Genomic DNA, 27003 nt, shown 5'->3' on the forward strand with positions numbered 1-27003 from the left:
TAGTTGCTTTGAAAAAAAATTATTAAAAAAAAAGTATGTTTACTGGTCTTAACGAGTTTCAACGGATAACCCACAAACCCGCCGGATTTAGCCTGCAAAACATGTTAAGCTAACAGGTTCTTACCGGGTCGGCCCGTTAAGAACCCGCACTTATACATCATCACATAATAAAAATAGCAAATTACCCATTAAAAAATTGGTGTGGATGAAGAATATTATAAATATAAAAGATAATGATTGTATTTCAAAAAAAGAAAAAGATAATGATTGTGAGTAAAAGAAAAAGAAAAAGAAGAATGAAAGTGGTGGAGTGTAGCACTCAGCAACCTTTGGTCGGAGTGAAGTCGTTACCACCCAGGTTAAAATGAGAAAATCGAATCCCCACATCAGCAGTTAACCCATCTCATCTCCGCTCTTTGCCTTCCGATCTACAGCTGTATTCTGTACCCACCGCCAATTCCAATTCCAATTCCAATTCCAATTCCAAGCGCCGACATTATCATCTAAATCTCACTCGCTCTCTCTCTCAACTCGTCAAGGCGTCAGTAATGTTAGAGTCGAAGCGTGTGAGCGAAGAAGAAGCTTAGGCCATGGCGACTCAGGTTCAGAGCCCGATGAGCTGGAGAGACTCGTACAGAGGCATGTCCTCTGACAACATTAAGGGTTTGGTTCTTGCTTTGTCTTCAAGCTTGTTTATTGGTGCTAGTTTCATAGTCAAGAAAAAGGGCTTGAAGAAGGCTGGGGCTTCTGGCATCCGAGCAGGTTCGCTTATTTTTTATACTTTTAATAAAAAGAAGAAGAGTGAATTGCAATTGGGTCAGATTTGAGTGCCTAGCAGTTGAACAACTCTTGTCATGAATCCTAATTTTGCAATTTCTTCCAAAATCTTCTCTTTCTCTTAATTGTTACTCAGCCTTTTCATTTCTTTTGGTTGTTGTTCCTATCATGTAACAGGAGTGGGAGGATATTCATACCTATATGAGCCACTTTGGTGGGTGGGCATGATAACAAGTGAGTTATTTCTTCCTCTTTTTTTATCTGCATGTGTCACCAATGAAGATCAATTATTAGCTCTTCTCTCTGGTGAACTATACTATCTAACTCAAATATACTGTGCCTTGTGTGTTCATTCTCTAAACCAATATAGTGGACGAACAATTAAACAGATAAAACTGGTGAATCTGAAAAACAATTCTATATTGTAATGAAAAATTATATTCTGACAAAACAACTGCCACTTTGACAGTGATTGTAGGAGAAGTTGCTAATTTTGCGGCTTATGCATTTGCGCCAGCTATACTAGTAACTCCTCTTGGCGCTCTCAGCATAATTATCAGGCAGGATAAACATTTACACCTAAATATGGTTACTTCTTAGGGTTGAGTGCTGATTAAAATAACATTTTGCAGTGCTGTGCTTGCACATATTATTTTAAGGGAGAAGCTGCATATCTTTGGGATTCTTGGTTGTGCTTTATGTGTTGTTGGTTCTACAACAATTGTTTTACATGCTCCTCAAGAACGTGAGATTGAATCTGTAACAGAAGTTTGGGCTCTTGCCATGGAACCAGGTAAATAGTTTATTTGCAGCTACTTGTATTTTCACTCACTATTCAATTTAATTATACTCTATAGAATAAAAGGAAAAAAAAAATAAAATAATTTATAATCAGTATTGGTTTTTTTTTTGTCAGGTTTTCTATTTTATGCAGCTCTTGTCATAACTGCTGTTTTTATACTTATATTCCACTTCATCCCGCAATATGGCCAGACACACATAATGGTTTACATTGGAGTTTGTTCGCTTGTAGGTTCCTTGTCGGTATGTGTTGCTATTTGACTTTCAGTATTTTTACAGTTATGCTTGCTTTCTCCCTCTCATCCCTTTATATTTCTTGTCTGTTTTTGTTCTTGTGTTTATCTGAGAGTTGTTATTTGACAGGTCATGAGTGTTAAAGCACTTGGAATTGCTCTGAAGTTGACGTTATCCGGAATGAATCAACTAGTCTATCCCCAAACTTGGGTCTTCACTTTAGTTGTAATTACTTGTGTGCTCACCCAAATGAATTACTTGAACAAGGTAATTACTAGTTCTTTTCTGTTCGTTTATTTTTTATATGTTTTTTTAAACAATCATCTTCCGTATGTTTGTAGCCAAAAGCAAATGTCATCTCTTCACAAAAAAGAAAAGAAAAAGAACTTAGCACATTTCATCTCATTTTAATTTTTTCCTCAAGTACATCTATGAAACAATAGGCAGATATTTCATATTCCCATTCAATCACCTGCAAAGCAATGAACAACGTATTGCATAACATATAACTATGTGGTCCTCCTTATTGGTGAAAGTCTGTTCATATATTCATATGCCGTTGATGATATTGCTAACAATCAGAAAAGTAACAGAGTGAGGCCTGAAATTAGAAAAATGTGAACTAATGAAAGGTGTCACTTTATCCTCAGTGATATGCCCACAGTTCCAAAGTTCCGAAAGTTGCAATAGATTACATTGTCAGATTGTGGGTGATGTTTTCCTTGGAAGCAAGCGTGATACCATTGTTACCTCAATAAGCTTTATTCCCTGACTGTCTTTTTTCACTATTATTGTTGGATACAAGACTGAATGATTTTATAAAACAGAAAGAAAACACTACAAATACATCAAATAATTACTCGACTGAAGGTTCACTCGAACATTACAATGCGGTACGTTGGTAGACAATAAACAAACAAGATAACTATTAACAGCATCTAGACAGGCTAGGCCCTAAGAAGATGTAAAGCTGCCTGCCAGGTCAGATTTAGTTAGATTCTGGGACTCATTGTAGGCAGGGCTTTATTCCCTTCTTGTCTTTATTAGGTTTAATTTACCTCGTATCTGGAAGTTAAAACACTTATGTTGTGGGTCCTGTCATATTTACTTTGTGCATGGGTTTCCATATCAGATGGAGCCATGGAGGTGCTGGGTGGAATGAGGTTTTCTGGCTGATATTGTAAAGCATATCCTATTCATTGATAGGCAGAAAAATTATTAACTTTCATGACTTTTCCCAAACACAAATTGTTTGTTTGTGTTTTTTTCCTGATTGAAGGGTTTTTATTTTTCATTTTTATTTTTTATTTTTAAAGGATTTTTCTGTTAAGAAACTAAGATGCGGCTAGGTTCAGAGTAAAACCAATAAGGGTTTCTGTTTGCATCAGCATAGGTGTAAATTATGTACCACAGAAAGGGTTTTATATATTTATTTATTTATTTATTTTTTACTGTAATTGATTTTTTTTCTTATATTTCCTTTAGAGTAGATATTTTAATACTAGATGAGGTATTGGGTGGAGTAGCTATTTATGTCCTTTAGGTTATGCTAGAAAGCGTAGTTAGGTTAACAGGAAAGAATTTGATCAATATGCTTGTGTTTGATTCCTATTCATAAAATAAGTACTGGTAGATTTTTAATTATATCGAAGTAACTAGACAGTTCTTGGGCAGGCTAACTTTTTCGATTTATGTTTGTCATCTAAAAAGATCTTTGATGCCTAATGTGGTAATTTCTTCCTTAATTTTTTTGGCATCTTCTAGAGCCTTCATTTGGACTTTACCATTAAACCTGATGACTTGGAGTTCTTAAATTTTTACTTTGTCTCAGATTATTATTATTATTTCCTTGAGTTCAGTCCAGATAAATAAAAGATTGTGGTCTCTTTATGGATTGGATGTTTTCATATGTTTTCTTTTTATGGTAAAATCAGTATGTGTGTGAGTTGCTCCAAAAAAGGAGGCTCTATCCTTCTTTTTCTTCTCACCAAGAGAAGCGCATCTGTGTATTTGTATCCTCTTTAGTGTATGCTGGGTCATTCCTAAAAGGGTGCTTGGAGTTGCTAAGTACTTACCTTATTTGGGAGATGGAAAGAAGGATAAGACTCTGTAGGGCTGCTTGGTGCTGGTGGTTGTCTGGATCATTTAGATGGAGCATATCGTTGAAACTATAATGGGGCTGGGATGGAAAAGCTTCTGGTGTATATTTAGAATCTGTTAGGCTTTGTGGGCTTCAGTTACCACTGATTTTTCAGAGATTTCACTTTCATTCTTGTGGCTCCTATTACCACTGATTTTCCAGAGATATCACAAAATCTAAAATCTTTGTCCAGAAGAGGAACAAACGAGCATTATTCCAGCCTCATTGTGTCCATTGATTTTATAGCACAGTTTTCATCGGGCAGGAGCTATTGTTAAGAACACAGTTTTGCTTTCTTCTTTCATGATGATGGAAATTTTTCTTTGGGCAAGAGCCATTATTAGGAACACAATTTTGCTTCTTTCATTATGATGGATTGGCTAGCTGTCGTGTGGTATGTTTTTCTAGAGGTTTTAAAGCACTTTCAGCTGCTGCTTTTTTCTTTTTCTTGGCTTTGGTCCTGTGTCTAGTCTTTGTACCCAGTTTACTTGCTTCTCTTCAGAAATTACATGTTGAGGGTTTGTCAAGTTTGCATATATAGCAAATTTGTAGCAGTCTTGCTTGTTTTTGTGTGGATTGGTTTATTCTAAAGTAATTTTTTTTGTTTGAACTAGTTGAAAGTGGGCTGAATGAGAGGACTATTATAGTGCCTATATAAAGTGGTGGAATACCACTTCAAGGTTTAGAGTGACTGTCAGCGAAAGGGAATTCCGTTGTAGGAATTACAGCGACAGAATATATTAGAGAAGTGCAGAGACAGGGCACACACGTTTTCATCCTCAGGGAGTAAGGGCAAAGAGGAGAGAAAAGGAAAAGAAGAGAGACGGTCCTTGTTTTTGGTATTCTTTCTAGTCTTTATCACGTCTGTTAAGAGGCTTGGTGAGATAGTGTACCTGTTTTACTTATAGAGAATATTGGATACTGCCCCGTAGACGTAAACAAATTTGTCAAACCACGTTATTTCAGTTGTCCTGCATTGTTATATGTGTGTGAGACTCGTCTTTGTTGTGCTATATTTGTTATGTTGATTTCCCATTCTAACTGATTACAACAAATTTTTTGTCGTTTTCCAGAGCTTGCCTCTATTTGAACTACTTGTGATATTTGGAGTGTTATTTGGCTTATTGTATTAAGACATGAGTTGTGTAATTTCTGCAAGTTATGGAAAAGACCAACCATGCCAACCGTAATGGACAAGACTTGGCAGCACATTTGAACCCTTGCAGGGTGATGTGGCCCTGTAAAAAGTTATGGAAAAGACCAACCATGCCAACCTATCCCTTTTCTTTCTCTCCACGAACAGCAGCCAAAAAAAAAAAACAGCCCAAACCCGCTTAGGCAGGTCGCCTGGCGCCCCACCATCCAGCGCCGATTTTTAGAACACTGGCTGGTGGTTTTCTTATCCATAGAGGATATGTTGGACCTCTATTGGCTCACATGACCGGTAAGAAGCAATAGTTGCTCACGGGTGAGCTGCCATCTTGGCCAATTGGAATAGTTGGTAGTGGACTTTGAGCATCCAATGTTTATTTTATTTCCTAATTTGTAGTAGATTTTTTGAATTATAATGGAGTTGTAGTGGAGGAGCTTCAGGACAGTCAGATTTTGGGCATCAGAGTCTGCAGCCAATAGGGGTTTACTGTTTTCTGATGTTCTTAAAGTCCACTATGTCTGTTTTGTTTCTTGGCTTCTTTCCACAGTGGAAGTTTGCTACTCTTAGTAGTTTCCTTGTTTTATTTTTAAGGTGGAGTTCATGTCCGCAGCTTTGTACTATTTTCAGTTGATTTAAAAATATTTGATTTTTTTTTCTTTGCTTTTTAAATAAAGGCTCCAGATGCATTAAAACAGATAAAGCATAAAGAATTGTTTTAGTTTCTTTATTTGTGTCTGGATATGGTTGGTCCCACAGGATTATAATCTAGCCCATTCTTTGGGAACTTGGAACGAGGCAAAACTTGACATTTTACTTCAATTTGATAATGTCTCCACAATTGCTCTTACATCCTTCTTAAAAAGTGTGGACTATTCCACTCAAATTATAGAATAAGACACCTAACAAAGAATTGGTCGTCATCTGTTTACTCTTTTCTTCACATGCTTTTTAAAAGACTAGAATCTATGTTTACCATCTGACTTGATGGTTGATGTTTTCTAATGACAACAGGATCCTTGGTTGTCATCTGTGTATCTTTTCTTCATATACTTTTTTGAAAACTAGAACCCATGTTTATCATTTGACTTGGTGGTTATTGTTTTTTAAAAGTTTATGTTATGATAATTTTTCTTTTCCATTGCAGGCACTTGATACATTCAACACAGCCGTGGTATCTCCTATATACTATGTTATGTTCACATCACTAACTATTCTGGCTAGTGTGATCATGTTTAAGGTATAGTTCTCCCACACTTTCTTTTCTGTTTATGAAGAAAAAAGTTGTATGTTACATCATTTTGCTCTCTTTCTCTTTCTCTTTCTCTCTGATTGTTTTCAATATTTCATGTGTATCTCTTCTACTATAAATGGAGGCTCTGTTTCAGTGTCAAAGGGCTGCACCAAACTTTAATGTGCCCATAATACCCTTACATAACGTAATTATCAATGTAAGCCAATAAAATATAAATAGAGAAAAGTGTAAAATTGAAAAAGTAACAAAACCACCACTATTCTATGTCCCAAAAAAAAAAAAACCACTATTCTTTTTAGTTGATCCATTTTTCATTAACCTCACAATATCACCCGCAAGAAACACGGGCATGTTGCTAGTAATAATTGCTAGGGACCAGGGATACAGGATAATGATGCAAAGGAAAGTGAGGGGGATATAGATAACAGTAAGAAAGAAGGAAGAGTATATAGATGACTTATCTGATTAGTTTTAATCTGGTTCTTTTCTTCCTTGACATTATCTTTAGTCTATATATATTGTCTTAGTTCTCTCTCTCTCTCTCTCATAACTAAAAATGATAGATCCAGATCTCCTTTTCCCTCAGCATTATTATTATTATTATTATTATCATTGTTTTTTCGGGTATTGGCTTCTCTCAAACCCTGAGTTACAACCACAAATCTCCATGTTATCAATGGATAATGCTTAATCCACATTTTCCTCATCGTACTGTACTTTCAGGATTGGGACAGACAGAGTCCAACACAAGTTATCACAGAAATGTGTGGCTTTGTGACTATACTTGGAGGAACTTTTCTTCTTCACAGAACAAAGGATATGACTGACGGTATTTGTCCTTCATTATTATTATCATGAATATTTTATCCCATTTTCAGTGTACTGTTTAGTATTGATTGTGCATAAAGAGCACTTAATTAATTTTTTTTTTTCGTGTTCTAAAGTTGTGATTTCAATAATGTTATCAATCTGGCACAGGTTTGACAACATCAATGTCCTCTTTGCGACTATCTAAGCATGCAGAGGAGGATGGAATGGATGGTGCTGAAGGCATCCCACTCAGGCGGCAGGATAGCTCAAGATCATGACGCAACAATTCCAAAGAACTTGCATGCTTATTCCGGGGGAACTTACTAATGCGGGCCTTTGTATTTTATGGAGCATCGTATCTACCCAACCGCCCAATCATTTCTTTTTGGATAGTTTAGATTGGTAAGAGTTTCATCCCCTCCCTTCCCCCGTTTTTTGGCTGGTTGGCTTTTACTGTTGCTACTTTAAGCACTTGTATACTCTCTCTTCATTCTAGGAAAGAAAGACCCTGGGCAATTGAACTTTGAGCAAATTGGTTCTGCAGTGTATCTTGGCTGACATTTGCCATTCAATGAATCTCTAAAGATCGTATCTTATTTCCCGTGCTCTCCTATTACTGTGTTCCCACTTTTTTGACTTGTTATTGTCTCCAAATATTTCTTCAGACAGATGTTGGTATATGGGTGTGTCTTGGCGCAAGACTTGTAGCACTATGTATTTCCTTTTTCCTTTTCATTTCCCAAATTCAGAAAGTTTAGGTTTTATGACTGGACATTTCATGTTAATGGACCAAGTTTGCAGTGAATCGACCTAAATTTACATTATTCTAATAGCCTGAAATGGTCGATTAGATTTGACAATCCGGGAAAAATATCGAGTGAAATCTAGACTCCGATAATAGTGAGAGATATTCCCCCAGTTTTGGGGTTGCCCCAATCAAATAATGGGAAACTTTTATGTGATTTCAAAATTAGTGAAACATCTCTGCTAATTTAGGCTCAAGCCAAATTTATCGAAGATATTTTTGCAGATCAAGACTGGAGCAAAGCTCTTCAAGCCATTGTTATTATAATGGGCTTGTCTACAAACCACCAAGACTTTTTCGCACCAACAGACGACCGTATGTCAGAATGTCAGACATGAAGTTGACCCGCATAGGATAGGGAAGATGAAACTGTGAATGGAGTTGTTACCACGAGGGCATTTAAGGAAGAAGGATAAAGCTTGTGCACTGAGGAGGAGATAAGGTGGGAGATGAAGGTCCAGTTTGAAGAAACCATCAACCTGCAAACAGAGCTTACCGATGGTTTAAGCTAAGAAGCATGGAAACGGGGATACGGTACCGTTCAATACGAGGAAATGAATTTTTTGAAAAATTATAGGATATGGGTAGGAGAAGGATACAACGAATAAATAATATATATATATATATATATATATATATATATATATATATATATATATATATATATATAATATTATATTATATTATATAAACTAATATAAACTTGTAAAAAATTAAACAGAAGAGTAAAAGGCAATAGAGAAGATAATTGGGGTTTCAAGCATATTTGTGCGTGGTTGACAAGTGATTGTAGTTCACAACCTGGAGGTTATGGATTGAAGGTGGTGGTGATGGAGGTTTGTGGAGGAGATGCAAGTGGATTGTGTAGAGAATAGAGAGAGAAAAGGAAATAATGGCTAAGTGTGGGTGATGGGAATGATTAAATAGATGGAGAGAGAGAGGTGTGAAATGGTGATTAGAAGCCAAAGAAAACAGCTAGCTTCTTGAAAGAAGCGTGGAGGTGAAGTATGAGAGTGATGGTGTAGGTTAGAGTAGGTAATGATGAGTGAGAGATGGTGATTAAACCAGAAACATAATAGATTTCGAAGTGATGATGATGGTGGATTTTTGGGTAATAGAGAGTAGAGATGGTATGAGAAAGATGGAAGAAATGTATGGTTGAATTGAAACAAAAAAGTTTGGAATTTGGTTAAGAGATGGTGAATGGATGTAATGAAATAGATACTATGTTACTCATCCTCCTTGCTCCTTCATGAATATGGCCGAAAAATACATTACACCACCGTGAATGGTGGTGGTGCATGGAAAATTCGCCAGAATTTCACTTTTTTCTCTTCTTGTCAAGATTTTATACAAAACATGGAATTAGATTAGTTAACATAAAATTAGACTTTAGAATAAGTAATTTTCATGTTTTAGGGCACAAATATATATATGAATTATGATCCAACAGGTCTCAACCCCAAATCTCAAATACCAATTTATTATTACAAACATAAGGTTGGCAACAGGTCTCAACCCCAAATCTCAAATACCAATTTATTATTACAAACATAAGGTTGGCAATCAGAGCAATTTAGACAATTAACTAAAAGTAAAATATAAGTAGGTTAAACAGGTAACCTACTGACAAAGATGGAAGCAGTAGACATCATGCCTCAAAGTTCTATGCATGCCCGACCTCAACTAATCTGCAGACTAGGCAATGCAAATCTAAAAGGCCCGGGGAAAAGCATTTAGAAAAACCGTTAGAGTGAGTAGACAAAATAAATACTTTCAAGGAAATTCTAATAAAATTTTAATGCATACAATAAATTTTCATGGAAAACACTTTCAAATCGTCAATATATGAACCTAGCTGTCTCTTTCAAAAAAAATAAAAATAAAAAATCTAATTGTCAATTGACATGAGCAGTAGCTGGTACTTTACTAGTAGCTCTCATCAAGTGGTCACTAATGCATACAATAAATTTTCATGGAAAACACTTTCAAATCGTCAATATATGAACCTAGCTGTCTCTTTCAAAAAAAATAAAAATAAAAAATCTAATTGTCAATTGACATGAGCAGTAGCTGGTACTTCACTAGTAGCTCTCATCAAGTGGTCACTAGGTTCATCTCACCTGTAGCACTCACTGGGCGGCCACCAATCATAATATACTGGAAATGAAGGATCGTACTATACAACTACTCACCATAGTTGGAGTATATATAAATAATACTACTATCTACTCGTAGAAAAGGGTGACGACTGTAGGGTATTGCCGACTAGCCATCTCATGCAATCTGGAGGGTATTATCGACCAGATGACGCATCAGTGGTTAATGTTGGTCAGTTAACGCATGCATGCTATGATAATAGATATAACTTCCTACTAATAATTACACATAGCCTAAATTCACTAACTCCTCGAAACAAAATCTCTAACATCTCAAAAGGGATAAATGTCATAATAATCCACATCACACTTTGAAGTTCCCAAATCCAATTGAAACAAGAGGATAAATCATATCACAATTATTTATCGAAAATCCTCAATAATTTCATAAAATTCTGATAAACCAATAATAAATCTTGTATTTAATTTATTATTGGTTGATCGAATCTGCGACGAGGAAAAACTTTTAATTCTTCTTCCAAAGTTGGAATTGATGCAACTCAAGGGTATAATTCTCACGAGGGTGAAACGACGGTCATTTTCCTATTGATAAAGCAACCAAAGGTGGGTGGAGGATTAAAAGAAAGTCAGGTCAGGTCGAAGTTTGTGTTTTATGGAAATTTGGGGACAAAAGGGAAAGTTTCTGATTCGGGAAACAGAAACTTCCTTATATAGGGGTTTCCCGAAACAGTAATCTAGTTTCTTTAGACCATAAGTCTCTCATACAAACTTCGATCTTCGGGTCGATGGACTCGGTTTAACGTGTTCTACAACTATTATGAAGAAAAATTTCTCAAAAGCGAAAAAAAGAAAAAGTCATTTCTAGTGCTCCCTGAATGTTATAAATGGGAGTGAAAAGTGAAAATCTTATCCTTTACCGTCTAAATGAATAGTAAATGGCTAAATCTAAGTATGAGGCGTTGCAAAACGATTGACAAGAAATATTGTAGATTGGTAGTGTGCCAAGATGTGATAGAAAAATAGAGAATGTTGGATTTGTATTGAGATGTTGTGTATTTGGTCGTGGATCTCTTATAGATATGCCTATTATCGTTTTTATATAGTATACAACTAAAGATGCTGTATCAAATACAATCTCGTCTTTAATTTTTGAGGTCGTATTGATTACAAATTTAACTTTAAAAATAAAATTTCTTTGTCGTGCAAAAACTGACGATTGACCATTAAGACTCTTCAATGGCCATTCAAGCTGGCCTTTCTAAATTTTGGTAATGGCTACACTGAATGCTGTAACTTCTCTCAACTAACCAATTTGAGCCTCAACTAGGGGTAGCTGAGCCACAATTGGTCTTGGCTAAACCTAGCTGGACCTTGGACCTTAGCTAGAGTTAGCTGGATTCTCATAGAATTGGTCTTGACTAAAACTACTCAAATCCTTAGCTAGAACTGCCAAAGCCTTGGCTAGGGTGAGCCGAACCTCAGTTAAGCTAATCGGACCATGGCTAAAATTGGTCTTGGCTAAAGTTGGCTTGACCTTGGCTTAAGTTGGCTGAAACATGGCTAGAGCTTATTATCTCATGGCCCATCATAACCTGCCTCTTATGGGGCCATACTAATTGTTTGCCACGTGGGCTTACCAAATCTTGATTCAAAGTTTCCCTTATGCCTTTTATCATTTAAAGGGTTGCCGTAAGTGTCATTTGAAGCTTTACCTATCAACTATTTTAAATAGTGATGTTAAAAATGGATAAATAAATGGGTTTTTGTCCATTTACCCCATTTCTAGGGATTTTTTTCCCACTAACCCCATTGAGTTTTTTTAATTCCCTCTTACCCAATACACTCTAAGGGAGTCTTCCCTAATACCCCATTAAGATTTTTTTTTTGTTTTTAATTTTTTTTAATACCATTTTACCCCTCACCCCTTATTTACTTAGAGAGAGAGAGAAAATAGAAGAGAGAGAAACCATAGGAGACTTCGCCGGAGCCCGTCACCGGTCGCCGGATTCCGGTCACCGGCCGCCGGATTCCGGCCAACTTTCGCCGGATTCCGATCACCGGCCGCCGGATTCCGGTCACCGGAATTTGTTGAAAATCTCACCGGAAAGGTTTTTTGGCCCCCAATAGACCTCTATTGCCTCCTATTGCCCCCCAATAGACGTCTATTGCCCCGATAGTCTATTGCCCCCCAATAGACGACTATCAGCCATGTATTGCCCCCCAATAGACGTCTATTGCCCCCCAATAGAACTTTCGGTAGCCGAAATAGGAACTAATCTTCCTAAAATTTGACAGATAAAACTTTGATTAAAGAAAAAAACGAAGAAATTATATCAATTTTAAAACGTCTATTGTCTCCCAATAGACGTCTATTGCCCCCCAATAGACGTTTCGATTACCGAAATGAGAACTAATTTTTCTAAAATTACACAAATATAACTTTAATTAAAGAAAAAAAAGAGGAGATTACATTAATTTAAAATATCTATTGCCCCGCAATAGACGTCTATTGCCCCCCAATAGACGTCTATTGTCCCTCAATAAAACTTGTTTTTTCCTTTTTTTTTCTTTCCTTTTCGACCTTCTGCCCCCTATTTTACCAAAAAAGTAAAAAAATAAAAAAAGCAAGAGGGTTGCAGCTCAATCATAAAAAAACAAGTCAAGGTATGGACTATATGCAGGATGAGTAGGCTCCAATCTTCAAAGATTCTCTAATACTAGTTGTTGCAAGTCCATACAATAGATAATTAAGGAAAAATAAAAAGAAAAGGAGAAAAAAAAGATGGCTGCTCAGAAATCAAAAGATTCAAAACACCTACTATTCCCCTCATCTCATCTACCGGCCTTTCTCAGCCCCTCACTCTCTCCACTCCTTATCTTCCTCCTTCGCTCCTCTTCTTCTGCTCCGTTGAGTACATCCAGTGCGACGTTTCCAACGCCTAGGACTCCAAGGCCAAGCTCTCGTCGTTGACCGACGTCACTCACTCACTCACCTCTTCTACGTCACCTGGACCAGCCGATCCACCGAGGTCAGTCACCGCTTTGGAGTGGGATGAGATCGAGTTTCCGGATGCTACTGGTGGACCTGTAGCTCGAGGTGTTCGACGAATCGCCACGGCAGAGGAGGACTTGGGAGTGGAACCGCCGTCGTCGTCGACGGAGAAATTGTCGACTTTGAATTCGGCGTTGTGGTCGTTACTATGATCGACGGTGAAGTGGTGCTGGACTAGGACCAGCCAGTCGTCGAGGTCGACTCCAATCTGGACAGAGTCGTCGAGGTCGATTCCTCCGGTGACGAAGCCGTGGTGGGCGGCCCGAGTCTGGAGGAAAGGGAGACGGCCTGGGTCCAGCGCCGGAGGGGAGAGAGAGCCTGGGTCGTGCGCCTGAGCCAGAGGTCAGTAGGGAGAGAGGGAGGGGCATAGAGAGAGGAGAGAGAGATCGGGATGTGTGAGAGATTGGTGTTGAGTGGCAATGGTTGTAATTGTTTAATTGGGCTGAGGGCAAAATGGTCATTTTCTATTAAATTGTGTATGTGGGAATAAAAATCTGTTGCTGGGGTAAGTGGGATAACTTTGGCTCATTTTGGGGCTTTTGGTCAAGATCCCTAAATAAATCACAATTTTTGAGAAATGATGTGATATAATTTCTTAACATTTTGAGAAACGATGTGATATAATCTTAACATTGCTGCCAATTTTAACTTAATTCAACAATGCGATGTCAAATAAGGGTATTCTAGTAGTGAAAGATCTAAACTCCGTCGATGTTATCAATTTTCACCTGTTAAGTATGAAATTAACTACAAAAGAATTAGTCTTGATATCAAGGACGTCTCAACTTTCACATGCACACATGGTGTGCATTCATGCTTGCGATGTTCAAGGTTAACTACTTTTGAAAACCTTTCATGTAATGAGAAACACACTATACTTAAGTTAGTTAGGCTCAAGCACAAGCATTCACTTCTTGAAATAGCATTGTGAAAGTAACAAAGCAATTTGCATCAAATATACATAATAACATCAATCCATTAAAAATTTGGCATAAATACAATAACATTAATAAGTTTGGCTAGGGTTGAAAAAATTCAACCCTAGCCCCAACAATAAACTACTCACACGTCTACATAAATTAGCATCAACATAATGGAAAACATTAAGATAATTAGTAGTAGGACTGTTAGTGATGTCACAAGCGAAGAATAATGAAATCAGTGAGCTCATGGAGATAACTCCGCCGGAATGAGTGGTTGTCATGGCGGTGATGTGGTGGCTCCTCTTGCGTGGTAGTTTCTTCCTTCTTCTCTAACAAGCTTGAAGTGATGACATTGCTTGGTATATGTAATATCATATGATTAGGAGATGTAGCTAGAGAATTTGAGTGGTGGTGATCGTGTTTATAGAAATTATGGAGGGTGGTGGAGATGGAGATTATAGAATTTATGGCAGTGGAGATGAAGATTATAGAAATTATGGTGGTGGAGATGGAAGTTTAAATGGTTGTAATGGAGTTGTAGTAGTGGTGGAAAAAGATGGAGAGGTATGGAAGCATGTATGTTGGGAACTAGAATGGAAGAAGAGATCATGATCAAAATGAAAGAAGAAGACTTATGCTAGCTCCTTATGCTACATGTTGGGAACGAGAGAGCAAAGAGTGTAGACTAAGTTTTGAGCCCAAAGGGAAAATATATTAGAAAGGGTGAATGATGGGAGGAAAATGATAACAAAACAGGGTGATTGACACGCAGTTTCTGTGATGAAGAAACAAGACTTTTGAGACATTTGGGGAGTAATAAAAATGGGAAAGAGGGAAAACCAAGGTATTTTGAGACATTTGGGGAGTTTAGATAAAGTGGGGGAAAAAAAAATTGTCGTAAATGTATGTAATGCATGACATGAAAATGGTGAGGCAAGTTACTGAAAGATTTGTTAAGAGCGATCCACAATTTATCTGTATATAATAATAGGAGAATGGTAAGAGCGAGGTTGTAATGAATCAGTAAAAACATCTCCCATTCTTTCCAAAAGAATCCAATTCTGGATTGCAATTGGTGTACACAAGCACAGCATTCAAGTACCTCGTAATGACTTGTGTGGACATTCAAGTTGAATGAGTATCAGTACTTCTCAAATATTTATTATACCACAAATCAAGCGGTTAAACTTGAAAAATCCTGATTTCACACCATTAAAATTTTTGTAGCATCTCTTTATTAGAAATGTTGTTGTTCTTCCTCTCTCCCATCTATCACAACATATATATATATATATACAGTAAACTTCTCATGAGTACAAAACACCAAGAAACATAGAAAATTGATCTGCGATCTTATAGCACCTGGTAGTGAGTGGTAACCAATATCAAACATTTAGCTGATCTTCAGTTCTTCAGAATTTGCCAGGAACATTACAGATGGAGAGGGTATACTAAGTCAATGAAGTATAAAATTGGCATAGCCTTTTTCATTTGGGTTTTTGTTTCAGAAGACCAGAGACAGAAGCACAGTGTGTCGAGTTGTAATTACATTTTTCGCAGCAAGACTGCAGCATTTCAATAACTTTAAGGCACCTGCGAATTATGAACAGAAATCACATAAGTAGTAATGAGAAAACACTAACGGAATATAATGCCATAAATAGGCAGATGTGCACATGGAAACTAATTTGATAGTTTACAGGACACAAAAGAGAGCCAATACCATTCTAACTGGTGGGTAATCAAAGCCAGAACAACCAAATTTCGCTCAAATTGAATAAGAGTTACAACATATGAAAATGGCGGTGTATATATATATTCAAGATTCAATGTATTCAAAAGCAGAGATGAGTATGGTCGAAGTCACGGTGATTTCTATGATGTAGAAGCCCATGATATCCCAACTCATACTCATTCTTGCATTGTCCAACATGAGCAGCTTAAATAATAGAGATATGCAGTGATATTTAGGCGGCACAGATGTAGTAAGCTCCTACAATGGTTGCATGCCATGATCCGGGCGGAATTGTGAGAAGAAATAAACCGGGCCCTGCCCTAATTAGCATCCATATGTAATTAAAAAGAAATAAACCCTTTATTTCAAAAAAAGAAGAAAGAAAAAAGAAAGAATGAAGGAATGGAGGCGACGAACAACATACTTGTGAGGGAGGAAGTCATTCTTGGAGAGACATGCCTGAATTAAGCATGCTTCTTTCTTACACGGCTCCATCTCTTTCTCTTTGCTCTGCTGCTTTCCCATCTCAATCTCAATCTCAATCTCGATCTCGATCCCTCTCCCCACCGCCAAGGCCAAAGCACCCTTTGTTCTTATATTCTTACTTATTTTTTTTTTTTGATTGATTATATTCTTACTTATTTAGTTATTTATTTATGGGATTTTGTCCATTTACCCCATTTTTAGGGATTTTTTTCCCACTTACCCCATTAAGTTTTTTTAATTACCTCTTACCCAATACACTCTAAGGGACTCTTCCCTAATACCCCATTAAGATTTTTTTTTTGTTTTTAATTTTTTTTTAATACCATTTTACCCCTTTGTTACTTAGAGAGAGAAAAAAAATGGAAGAGAGAGAAGCCATAGGAGACTTTCGCCGGAATCCGGTCACCGGCCGCCGGCCGCCGGAATCCGGTCACCGGCCGCCGGATTCCGGCCAATTTTCGCCGGAATCCGGTCACCGGCCGCCGGATTCCGGCCAATTTTCGCCGGATTCCGGTCACCGGCCGCCGGACATGTTTATTACCCCAATAAACGTCTATTGCTCCCCAAGGGAGGGGCAATAGAGGTCTATTGCCCCAATAGATGTATATTAGCCCCCAATAGATGTCTATTGCCTCCAATAGTCTGTTGCCCCCCAATAGACGTCTATTGCCCCCCAATAGATGTCTATCAGCCATGTATTGCCCCCCAATAGCCGTCTATTGCCCCTCAATAAGACTTTCAATTGCCAGAATAAGAACTAATGTCCCTCAATTTAGACAAATAAAACTTTGATTAAAGAAAAAAACGAGGAGATTACGTCAATTCAAAATGTCTATTGCCCCTCAATAGAAGTCTATTGGCCCCCAATAGCCCTATATTACAAGATAATAAAACGTTTTTTCTTTTCTCTTTTTCTTTCATTCTGACCATAATTTACAAAAAAAAAAAACAAAACAAAATTTTGATTGGGCACCCAGAAAATGATATGGGCACCCACGTCCCCCTTCTCCCTTCTTCCTGGTTGCAGACCACCGAACGTCGTCTTCAGGCGAGTGGCGCTGAGCCAAAATCCAACCGGAAATTACGAAACCGAGCCTACAGAAGCGAGAGGACACGACGATGAAGCCACCCACGACGATAAAGCCGCCCACGACGACGGAGCCGAGGGAGGAGAGAGAGCACGTGGCAGGGAATCTGGCACCGACTATCTGCGCCGAGAGAAAATTGCAGCGATCAAAAATGAGGCGGCGACGAGGAGAGAGTCCGGCGCCGACGATCTGCACGGAAAGAAAATCACAGCGACCAAAAACGAGGCTGTGACGAGGAGAAAGAGTCTGGTGCCGGCGATCTGCACGGAGAGAGAGAGAAACAGAGAGCAAAAACAGAGGCAGCGACTAGGACAGATTCCGGCACCGGCGATCTGCACCGAGGGGAGAGAGTGAGAGAGAGTTTCCCTCGGTCAAAGTCGAAATGGAGAGAGGGTGAAAAGAGATTGTCAATGGCATTGACGTAATTTGATAATTAAGTTGAGCCTAAAAGTGTCTTTTTCTTTTACATTGGGTTAGTGGGAACAAAAATCTCTTGCTGGGGTAAGTGGGATCATTTTAGTCTATTTTGGTGCTTTGGGTCAAGGACCCTTTATTTATACGCTGACGTGGCATTTTAAAAATTATTAACCCTCTATTCCGAATTGTATTTGGGTTAAGTTGCCAAAAAAAAAAGAAAAAAAAAAAGAATTGTATTTGTGTTCTACTTCAGTAGAACAACCGAGAATCGAATTCGGAATTGGAAGACGAAGGAGAGAGAGAATGGAAGCTCTGAGCGCAAAATCAAAGCTAGCCGCGGTGCTTTGGCTTGAGGGCTTCAGACAGGCCTGTTGCCTTCACCGTGTGCTGATTCTCTGCCACAGGTGGGCCCCCCCCCTCTCTCTCCCCTAAATTTCTTGTTGTTATTTGGGTGCCTCAGCCTCAGCGTCTTACTATCTTTATTGGTCATGGCAGGTCCAGAAAGCTTCTGATACGCACAGGACAGTGTTTTCTGTTGAATGGTTTCATTTTCTTAGGAAGGTAATCTCTCTCTCTCTCTCTCCTCTCTTCTGTGGCTTTAGTTACAAACAAATACAGTATTGGTCTATTGTTTGTGAAATTTTGTTTGTCTCATTTTGATTGATGCATTGGAGACTTTGCTTGTATGGAAAAAGCAAGTGCATGGTGATAATGTTTCTGTCTATAGACTTCAAGGTGATTCCTTCCTACACCATTTTGCAGATGCATGCAGTTGAGTATTTTCCTCAACTCAACTCTTGCACCGCCCATGTCCAAATTACCTTAACTAGGTATTGTGTGAAGCTAAAACCACTCTGTTTCAATGAAAAAACAACTTGGAAAGTGGCTCTTATGCTAACATCAATTACCAATATCCTGGAAATCCACCAAACCTGACAAATACTCTCTTCTCAAGAAAAATTTTGGTTCACAAACTATTGTTAAGGAGGAGGGGGGCGGGTGAAGACATTCAGTGTATAAAAATAAAGACCCTCCTCTGTTACAATATCATGATGGAGAAGCAATTGTTAGTGCTGATGAAAAAACCCAAGATTATATCAAAAAAAAAACCAAGATTTACCTCGTACCTAGTTATTTGCTAGAATGTTTCCTGTCTCCTAAATATTTCATTAGGCCTTGGCCAGAGGCTCCATTTAAGGACCTGAATCCTGCAAGTGGATTTCTGGGCATCAGAAAGAGAGAGGAAAAAAAGAAAAAAAAAAAGAAAAAAGGAAAAGAGTGAAATTCTGGTGTACATTGAATTCCACTTAAGGCCAGTCTATGTCAAACTACCATGCCTACAATTGAGAGAGAGAGGAATTGTAGCTTGTGAGTTATTTGTTATTTTTCTGTCTCGAATTCTTATAATGCTACATTGCATTCTGCTGGCTGTTTTTCCAAGATCACATTGATTGAGAAGGGTCTTGTTTGCATGAAATGGACTAGCATGGTGATATATTAATTTTTTGTCAGATACTATGCTTTGGATGAACCAATCAAGGATTTTCATGTGATGGAGTGCTTGGTCTCTTCTATCAATAAGTGTTTTTTTTTTTTTTCCTGCTCAAGTTGGGATCTTTTAGCTAGTAATGTGGAAGCTGTCAAGCTTTTAGATACATGTATTTGGTTGCCTGACTTATTCCTTTCCTATTATGAGTTCTGTCAAGTCATTTGTAAAGTGAAAAGGTATTCATAAGCAGGTTTTAAGTGTTTCACTGGACACATCATTTTAAATCATACATGTTTGAATCTTGGAATTTATATTTCTCAAACGGTTTCTGTGCAGCATAATTATCCTTAACTCGTTCATCATCCCAGCTCTATACTGGATATTGCCTGATATGTGTCCAGAATCTAGTTCTCAAGAATTCTGCTCATTTGCTGTCATTTGGGAATTTTATTCCTTCTTACGTCACGGACTCATACAAATCTTTTATGTAAGTATTCAGTTGACATATGTTCAATTTCTGTAATCACTTACATAAATTTCTTGAAAACCACTTGGATGGAATTCTATTACCTATTTGCATTTCCCACTTTCGCTTGAATATCTATCTATCTATGGTCTTTTTATATGTGAGAAAAGCTTTTTGAGAATGCATCCTTTAAAATTTTAATTCTGCACCAGGGCTCTGTTCATTAACAGCTTGTTTCAGGTAAGGTATGAAAAAAGAACCAATCAAAGAACTTCATTTGTTGTAGTAGAGTATCATCTACTCACCCATTCCCACATAATCATTCTTAAAACACTAAAACATCTAATCACATTTAGGCTAATAGAACTCCCAACTCGGCATCGCCACTGGTTCCCATTTGTTTTTCTTGGGTAGCATGGTTTTCTCCAGTTCCTTGGAAGGATCATGGTATAAAAGCATTTAATGTGCGACTGTTCTTAAGAGCTGATTGAAGAAGGGACAGAAAGTTTATTGTTGAAGTTGCATCTAAATGATATCTTTTAGCGAGAATTAGATGAGAAGTTGGTGCTATAGGGATATTGAAAGTACGAAGACGTACAGGAAGACATAGAGTGGGGATGATGTAGACACTTCCAAAGAGTCACTTGTCCTTTATTTATTTATTTATTTTTTCCTGGTCTGATCAAAGAGTCACTTGTTAGTTGTCACCAAACTAGTACCATGGAAAAGTAATGAAAAGATGAGTCATGGATTAGCAGAATATATCAACTGCCTATTTTAGAAGTACCAAAAGATAATTCTTTTATACAATTTAAGGGTAAAAGACATTAGAATCATTAACTAAAGGGAATTATGTAACAATAGAATGGAGACAAGCTATTGATATCATTGTGTGATAGAAGAACCAAATAAATTACAAGGAAATTTCCATGAATTGTAATTGCTGGACTTTTGCAGTTAGAATCTTGGGCATGAGTACACACAAGAGTCATGCATCTTCATAATGGAAAGGGTAATTGTAAAATTGACAGAAGTTATGACCAGAAAAGATAAACTGGAACATACCACTGGCACCTTTTGATCATGAGAAGGAAGTTATGACCAGAAAAGATAAACTGGAACATACCACTGGCACCTTTTGATCATGAGAAGCAAGAAATTAGCTTCAGAGTATATACAGTGTCTGCCAATGAGGTATCTGTGACTACATGTACAAGTTAAAGTAGAAGGTAAAAGTTTAATGTGGCAAAACTAAATCAAGAAGAACTTAAAGTAGAAGGTAAAAGTTTAATGTGGCAAAACTAAATCAAGAAGAACTTACGATAAAAGATCTAAATAAATTAGATTTGATAGGACACCAGAGAGAATAGAAAAGAAGGGAAAGCAAGGATCTATCCCGTATATGATTAATCAATTACGGAATTCTAAATATAGTTCGCTAGCCAATGGCTCAAGCTTTAGTATTCCTGTTTGGATTACCACTGTCTACTCTGGTAAGAATACCATCACTCATTGTTTCTAATAATCTGGAAGAAACTTCTGAAGAAAAGCAGTAGAGGGGCCTGCGGGGGCAGAAGGAGTGAGGAAGAAACATAAACAACTTCTGAAACGAAGAAAATCAGGAACAAGAGGATCCACCAAAGATGTTTCAAACCCTTTATCAACAAATTTCAAAGGAAAAAGATTAAAGAAAATAGCAACGCTGCACAATTCTGATTTCATAAAAAGATTTGTGTAGCCTAATTTCTAAGCTTCACCCTATGCCTAAACTAGTGAGTACAGATTTTTTTTTTCCTCCTGCATCAATTCTTAAAATGGTGCAGATTTTTCTGAAAGTCTTTTAGCACTAATGAACCCAAATTGGCTGTACTGTAGAAACCTAGATATCCATTGTTTTCCACTTCAATATGAATTATCTACATAGTTTCTTTGTCAATTACATAATAGCTCGCTAGCTACTGGAAGAAAAAAGAATCACAGTTTTCAGAAATATTCTTTTTCTGGTGACTTTATAGGACTCTAAATTTAGTGTGGATCGAATGGTCTTCAGGTTGACATGCTGTTATCTCCCTTGCACATAACCTGTATAATGTTCTGATATTGCTTTTGGTGTCTGCTGTGTCCACCTTGGGAAAATTGTGAGATAATATGTAGAATTGTGGATACTTTTATTAGTGCACTGGCATTTATTGAAAAGGTTAATCTTTTTCTTTTCCTTTGTAGGTAACTTGGTTATACCCATTATATGTATTCAGCTTTATCCTGAGCAACATCTGGTACCTTACCTAAATACCTCCTGCTTCATTTTCTTACCACTATATTATTTAGTTGTTTTGCATAGTTACATAGCCAAAATATAGTACACATCAATATCTCGAACTCCTATTAGAACTTTGCTCCAGACTTCCTTATATTCTGGATGTCCATGTAATCCAATTAGTTGTTACATAATGCTATAATGCCAGTATGTAGCTTATCATAATTTTATTTACTAGCTTTTGATATTTGTATAGTATAGCATATGTCTTGATGTGTTACGATCTGGTGCAATTTTATCTTTCCATCTTCCAGCATTTATTCATCCACACCTACAATTATTTTCGCTGAAGGTACAATGATATTGCCAAGTATGGATTTTCTGCAATGGGGAGACCTGTGATTAACAAATTGGATCCCGTCAGGCAAAGTGATGTATCAACCTTACAAAATGCAGCTGGCATGGAAAGACCAACTGACCTAGGACGGTAATTAACTTAGTTGACGTTTGATAATTCACAAGTCTCATTTTGTGGCAAACAAATTCTTCCTGAATAGAAAGTTATGTTTCATGTGAATTGCATACATCTGTTGAATCTGCAGGGTCATGATTGGAATAGGAGAGCAGGTTTATTCAGTGCTTCTTTTGAGCTGTTTCTTCTTAGAGGTGATATTTATCTTTTAAGCAGTATTAATTGTGTGTATGTGAAAAACATGGTTTTTGGAGGACGAGGGTATATGCTACATTGCTCATCTCACTTTTGAATAACCGACTTGTTGATGGCTCTGCAGGTATATGTGACTGGATTTATACCATATGTGGGCAAGGCATTAAATTTTCTGCTTCTTTCCTGGATGTATGCCTACTACTGTTTTGAGTATGTGGTACACGTAACTTTCTTGGTTAATGTGTTCCAGTTGCTAACTTCCTTAGTGCGTGTGCTCTAAGTACTCCTTTGAACTTTTTTAGGTACAAATGGAATTTTTCTGAAATCGGTCTAGACAAAAGGCTGGACTTCTTTGAATCTAACTGGGCATTTTTTGCTGGTTTTGGTAACTACCTTTCTGGATTTCAGTTGAATCGCATGTTGAATTCGTATTGATGAAAATGGTTTTTGGCTATTGTTTATTTCAGTAGTGTTTCCTGCCCAGCATATATTCTAGCTAATTTCACTTGGAGATGATGCTGATCCAGCTTCCCTTAGGAATTTGCTTCTGCCTTTCCTCGTGACCCCTGATCTTCCGTTCTTAATTAGTAAATGCGAGACTCCTAATCAAAGTGCTTTAGTTGTTTAGAAATCAGAATGTGGTTAAACTCTATTCAGAGGTCTATTTTTGTATAAATTTAAAGGAAGATAGATAGAAAAAATTGGAGTACTTGTACGATATGGTTTAGGTACTTTTCATGTAACCTTCAAAAATCTTTTACATGTTTTGACTTTTGAGGTATTGATATCTTCAATGGCTCTGCAGGAAGCCCATGCGTTGTACCTCTTTTCTTTTTCTCACCTCTTGTGAGCTATGGGTGTATGGCTATACTCTTTCCATTGGTATGTTCAACTGCACTACTTTTATTTGGCATCAATTAGCTTCTACCTATAATTTTGGCTTCTTTAAATCTATGCTAATGATAGATGTTTTCAGTTTGTTTTGACAGCTACAGGTTCAGAAGCTGAGCAACTTATTTCTTCTCGAAGAACAAGCTGGGGAGGCGCATGTTTCGGACGGCTTCAAATATTTAAGACTGCAGATAGTTTGTCGTAAGCTATCCTCATTACTCATGATCTCTGTGTTGAAGATATGTACTTTTATAGAGTGGTAATTGGTTTATTCTATTTAGAGAGGGTGGGGTAGGGGGTGTAGGAAAAGACAGATTTAACTTCATTGTCATAGGTATACCAACCAAAAGAGTATGTTAAACATAAATGATAAAACTCTGAAAAGCGCACATCTTCAGCCCAAATTTGGCTGCAGAGTACAGGAGGGTGGCCTTTGTTGACTTTTGTTTGGTGCAGCATTCGACTGTTCTGGGAAAAGACATTTAAAACATTTTTGTTATCATAGAAATCCAAGTATCCCAGTGTTTTAAAAGAAACAAAGGAGGCACATTTCAAGGAGTGGGCTTCCTGCAATGTGAAATTTCATGAAGGCGTCAGTTTTTCTGCCGAGGCAATGCTCTTTTCTCAAGAAAGCTATTTTTGTTTTTGATTTTATTTTTTGATTTTATGCTTTTTTGTGAGCGCGCTTTTCTCTGAGAGGTGGGATGTAAATCACCGATTAAAAACCTATATCTCCCTTTCTTGATCATTTCTGTCAGCAAGAAATCCCTTACACAGTCGGTTAATTCCACCTCCAAATAAGGCCACAAATGTATAGCATTGGGTCTTCAATGATGTAAAGGGAGAGGAGGCAGAGCATCTTTGGGAGAGGGTTCACTTTCTGTGCCCCTATATTCGTTGACTGGAATGCATTTGTGATGGAATGGCCTAGTTAGTTCTGCTATTTTTATTCTCCTTCTGGGTGTAGCAGATGAGTTGTTTCTAGGCTAGCCCTAGTGGACCGGTTGTTCGCTGCCTTTACTCTTTTCTTTTGTTTTCAATAAATTTTTGTTTCTTATCAAGAAAAAGATAAAATAGATAATGTTATGAGCGTTATATTCACGTATCTAGGTCATTACTTGTTTCCTTCTAATGTTATGTATTCATCCGCATGTTATACTTCATTTCCTTCTATTAATCAAACAGTTGATAAAGTTTTGAAAGTTGTGTCCTTTTTTGTTTCCAAAAAGTAATAAGACTTTATTAATCAAAGATATATAAAGAAAAGAGAATGGACAAGAGGTCCTGAGAAGATGAGAACTACAACATAGAACCCATGAAACAACAGCAACATAAGGACCAGACACACAATACCGTTTAAACAACCTAAGAAACCTAGACTACCACTGCCTTCCCATCTAACAGAATGGAAGAAAGACTAGTCTTTAAAAATGGCCAAAACAGACACCCCAAGAGCAGACCAGTATTCACTTGTCTTCCAAAGCTTTTACATCTGCATATTAGCATCTTTAAATTTCCTTCTGTTTCTTTCCATCCATAGGACTCAAAAGGCAGAGAATACAGAACCAAAACCAAACCCAAGGATAATCCTTCTTCTGTTTGCCAAGACCAAAATGATTTTGACAGAGAAGAGCATGGCTTCCTTCTGGATTTTTCATCTTTCCTTTTAGAAATCTTCCCTTTTTGAGAGGGTCATTGTCAATCTGAGATATAGTATGAACCACACTTAATCCTAACATTTACTTACAAAATCTCAACAGACAAATTACCCACCTTACCAGATGGAGAGGGAATATAAAAATTCCTTCTGGTTCACATTCCTAAATCAAATTGTAATTATAGAAATAAAAAATCTACAAAGTCTTTTCCAAACAGAATCTGTAAGCCTCAGAGCCACATATATGAACCACAAATTTTAGTACAACAGCTGATGGAAATTGAACCATTTAAATATGCCACCATTGAATCAAATATATAAGCATTACCAACCAACCCTCAAAAAATCAACAAAACCTCATGCAAAATCCGAAAAAAACCTACTGAGGTTTGGATGGATATATCAGCTATCTTGGGCACTTTTGCACACTTGGCCCAAGTATTCATTCAAACCCACCTCAAAACAAGGCCTTAGGTCTTGTGGCTGTGGTTATTGCTTGAACGGCACATATTCAAGTCGAAATCAACCTAACATGTTTTGGAAGTAAAATAAAATTACCTTTTTCACAACACAGAGATATGTTTGAACTCAGAATTGCATCTCGTATTTGCCTTGTAATTAAATTTTTATATTCATAAGCTGAACGTTAAAGCATTCCTTAGCAATATTAATATTTTTTCCCTGAAATATAGAGCTTTTTGTATTTTATAACATATGCCTTATATAAGAAATGCTCCAGGTTCTGAAATATAAAATGCTGAACTTTTGTCAATGCAAAATTGTGGTCTTGAATTTAAGAACTACCATTATTGACTTCTATTTGTGTAATGGAAATGTGATATGTATAATTGTTTATATAATTATATATGTTTGTGTACATTAATCCTCATTGATCTTGCATAGGATGTGGTTGTTGTCGCTATTTCCCGTACAATCAAAGAGACATCTGCAAGAACAGAAATATCTGTGAGAAGGTACCTTAATGCATGGATAATTCTAAATGTAAGTCGAAACTGTACTATATGGATATAAGCTTTGCAATTTTATGAAATATTATCATGCTCGTATTTTCCGTTAAAAAAATTGTGGATACGTTGCTTTGTAGTAATTTTGTTTTGTGGGTATAATAATGTGATGTTGTGTTTGTTTCAACAGGATGATAAATTCCTTCAAATCTGTTCATTATGTAAGTTGGATGGTTCAAGATAACGCATGGGTTAAAGTTAACAATTTGTGTACATAGACAGTAGGTATGGCCAAAGCTATGTACATCAACAATATCCTGAGATACCAATTTTAGTGGTCATGTTAAATTAACAAACTACAGAAATGTATGAAAACTACATTTGATAACTTACATTGGTATAGAACAATTTGTGGATAAGTTTGAAAAACAGCTTGTTGTAAGCAAGAAGAAAACAAAGTCAAGGTAGCTGTGTGTCTGTTTCTTTTCAGTATTTGGGTTGTTTTATTCAAGCTAGTTATAAAGGTTTTCTTATCTTATATTAGGCATGCCATTTTGGCACTGCTGGCTTTGCCAGCCATTCTTCATGTTAGCCTCGCTAGGTAGGATGCGGCAGGTTGTGGTAGATTGCGACAGCCCCTCGATTTTATTATGGGAACTTATAGAGGATGATTTTCAGAACTTTTTGGAATCAACCCCTCGTAAATTCATCCATTTTTCTAATTTATATATATATATTTTTTGGTTTTGAACTTTGGAAAATCATAAAAAAATACAAAACTCGATGAATTTTGTGTGTTGCATTTTCAATAAAATTTG

The 27003-nt window shown here is 37.1% G+C and overlaps 3 protein-coding genes across 4 annotated transcripts; 2 read left to right on the forward strand and 1 right to left on the reverse strand.

The window, feature by feature from the left end:
- The first annotated feature begins 358 nt into the window (after positions 1–358).
- On the forward strand, positions 359–7778 carry LOC133743876 (probable magnesium transporter NIPA4). Of its 2 annotated transcripts, XR_009863293.1 has the most exons (10): positions 359–762; positions 955–1011; positions 1247–1337; positions 1410–1570; positions 1694–1821; positions 1942–2079; positions 6250–6342; positions 7081–7186; positions 7336–7569; positions 7664–7778. XR_009863293.1 is itself a non-coding variant. In XM_062171943.1 (9 exons), exons 1-9 carry the CDS (start codon positions 591–593, stop codon positions 7443–7445), a joined length of 1056 nt encoding a protein of 351 aa, XP_062027927.1. In that variant the 5' UTR covers positions 359–590; the 3' UTR covers positions 7446–7778. The 2 variants fall into 2 exon arrangements, 1 of the variants encoding a protein (XP_062027927.1); XM_062171943.1 differs by having other exon boundaries at positions 7336–7778.
- Positions 7779–15197: 7419 nt separating this feature from the next.
- Positions 15198–16407, reverse strand: LOC133746280 (cx9C motif-containing protein 4, mitochondrial). Its single transcript, XM_062174460.1, has 2 exons — positions 16227–16407; positions 15198–15660 (listed from the first exon to the last, which is right to left on the reverse strand). The coding sequence occupies exons 1-2, from the start codon at positions 16325–16327 to the stop codon at positions 15555–15557; spliced, it is 207 nt and encodes a 68-aa protein (XP_062030444.1). The 5' UTR covers positions 16328–16407; the 3' UTR covers positions 15198–15554.
- A 1597-nt stretch (positions 16408–18004) lies between these two features.
- On the forward strand, positions 18005–26674 carry LOC133745644 (protein EI24 homolog). Its single transcript, XM_062173749.1, has 12 exons — positions 18005–18197; positions 18289–18354; positions 19619–19769; positions 21972–22024; positions 22358–22492; positions 22608–22671; positions 22797–22882; positions 22975–23057; positions 23478–23554; positions 23649–23764; positions 26124–26222; positions 26376–26674. Exons 1-11 carry the CDS (start codon positions 18097–18099, stop codon positions 26188–26190), a joined length of 999 nt encoding a protein of 332 aa, XP_062029733.1. The 5' UTR covers positions 18005–18096; the 3' UTR covers positions 26191–26222; positions 26376–26674.
- The last annotated feature ends 329 nt before the right edge of the window (positions 26675–27003 follow it).

The sequence above is a fragment of the Rosa rugosa genome, chromosome 4 (assembly GCF_958449725.1).
Source record: "Rosa rugosa chromosome 4, drRosRugo1.1, whole genome shotgun sequence".
Classification (NCBI taxonomy): Eukaryota; Viridiplantae; Streptophyta; class Magnoliopsida; order Rosales; family Rosaceae; genus Rosa; species Rosa rugosa.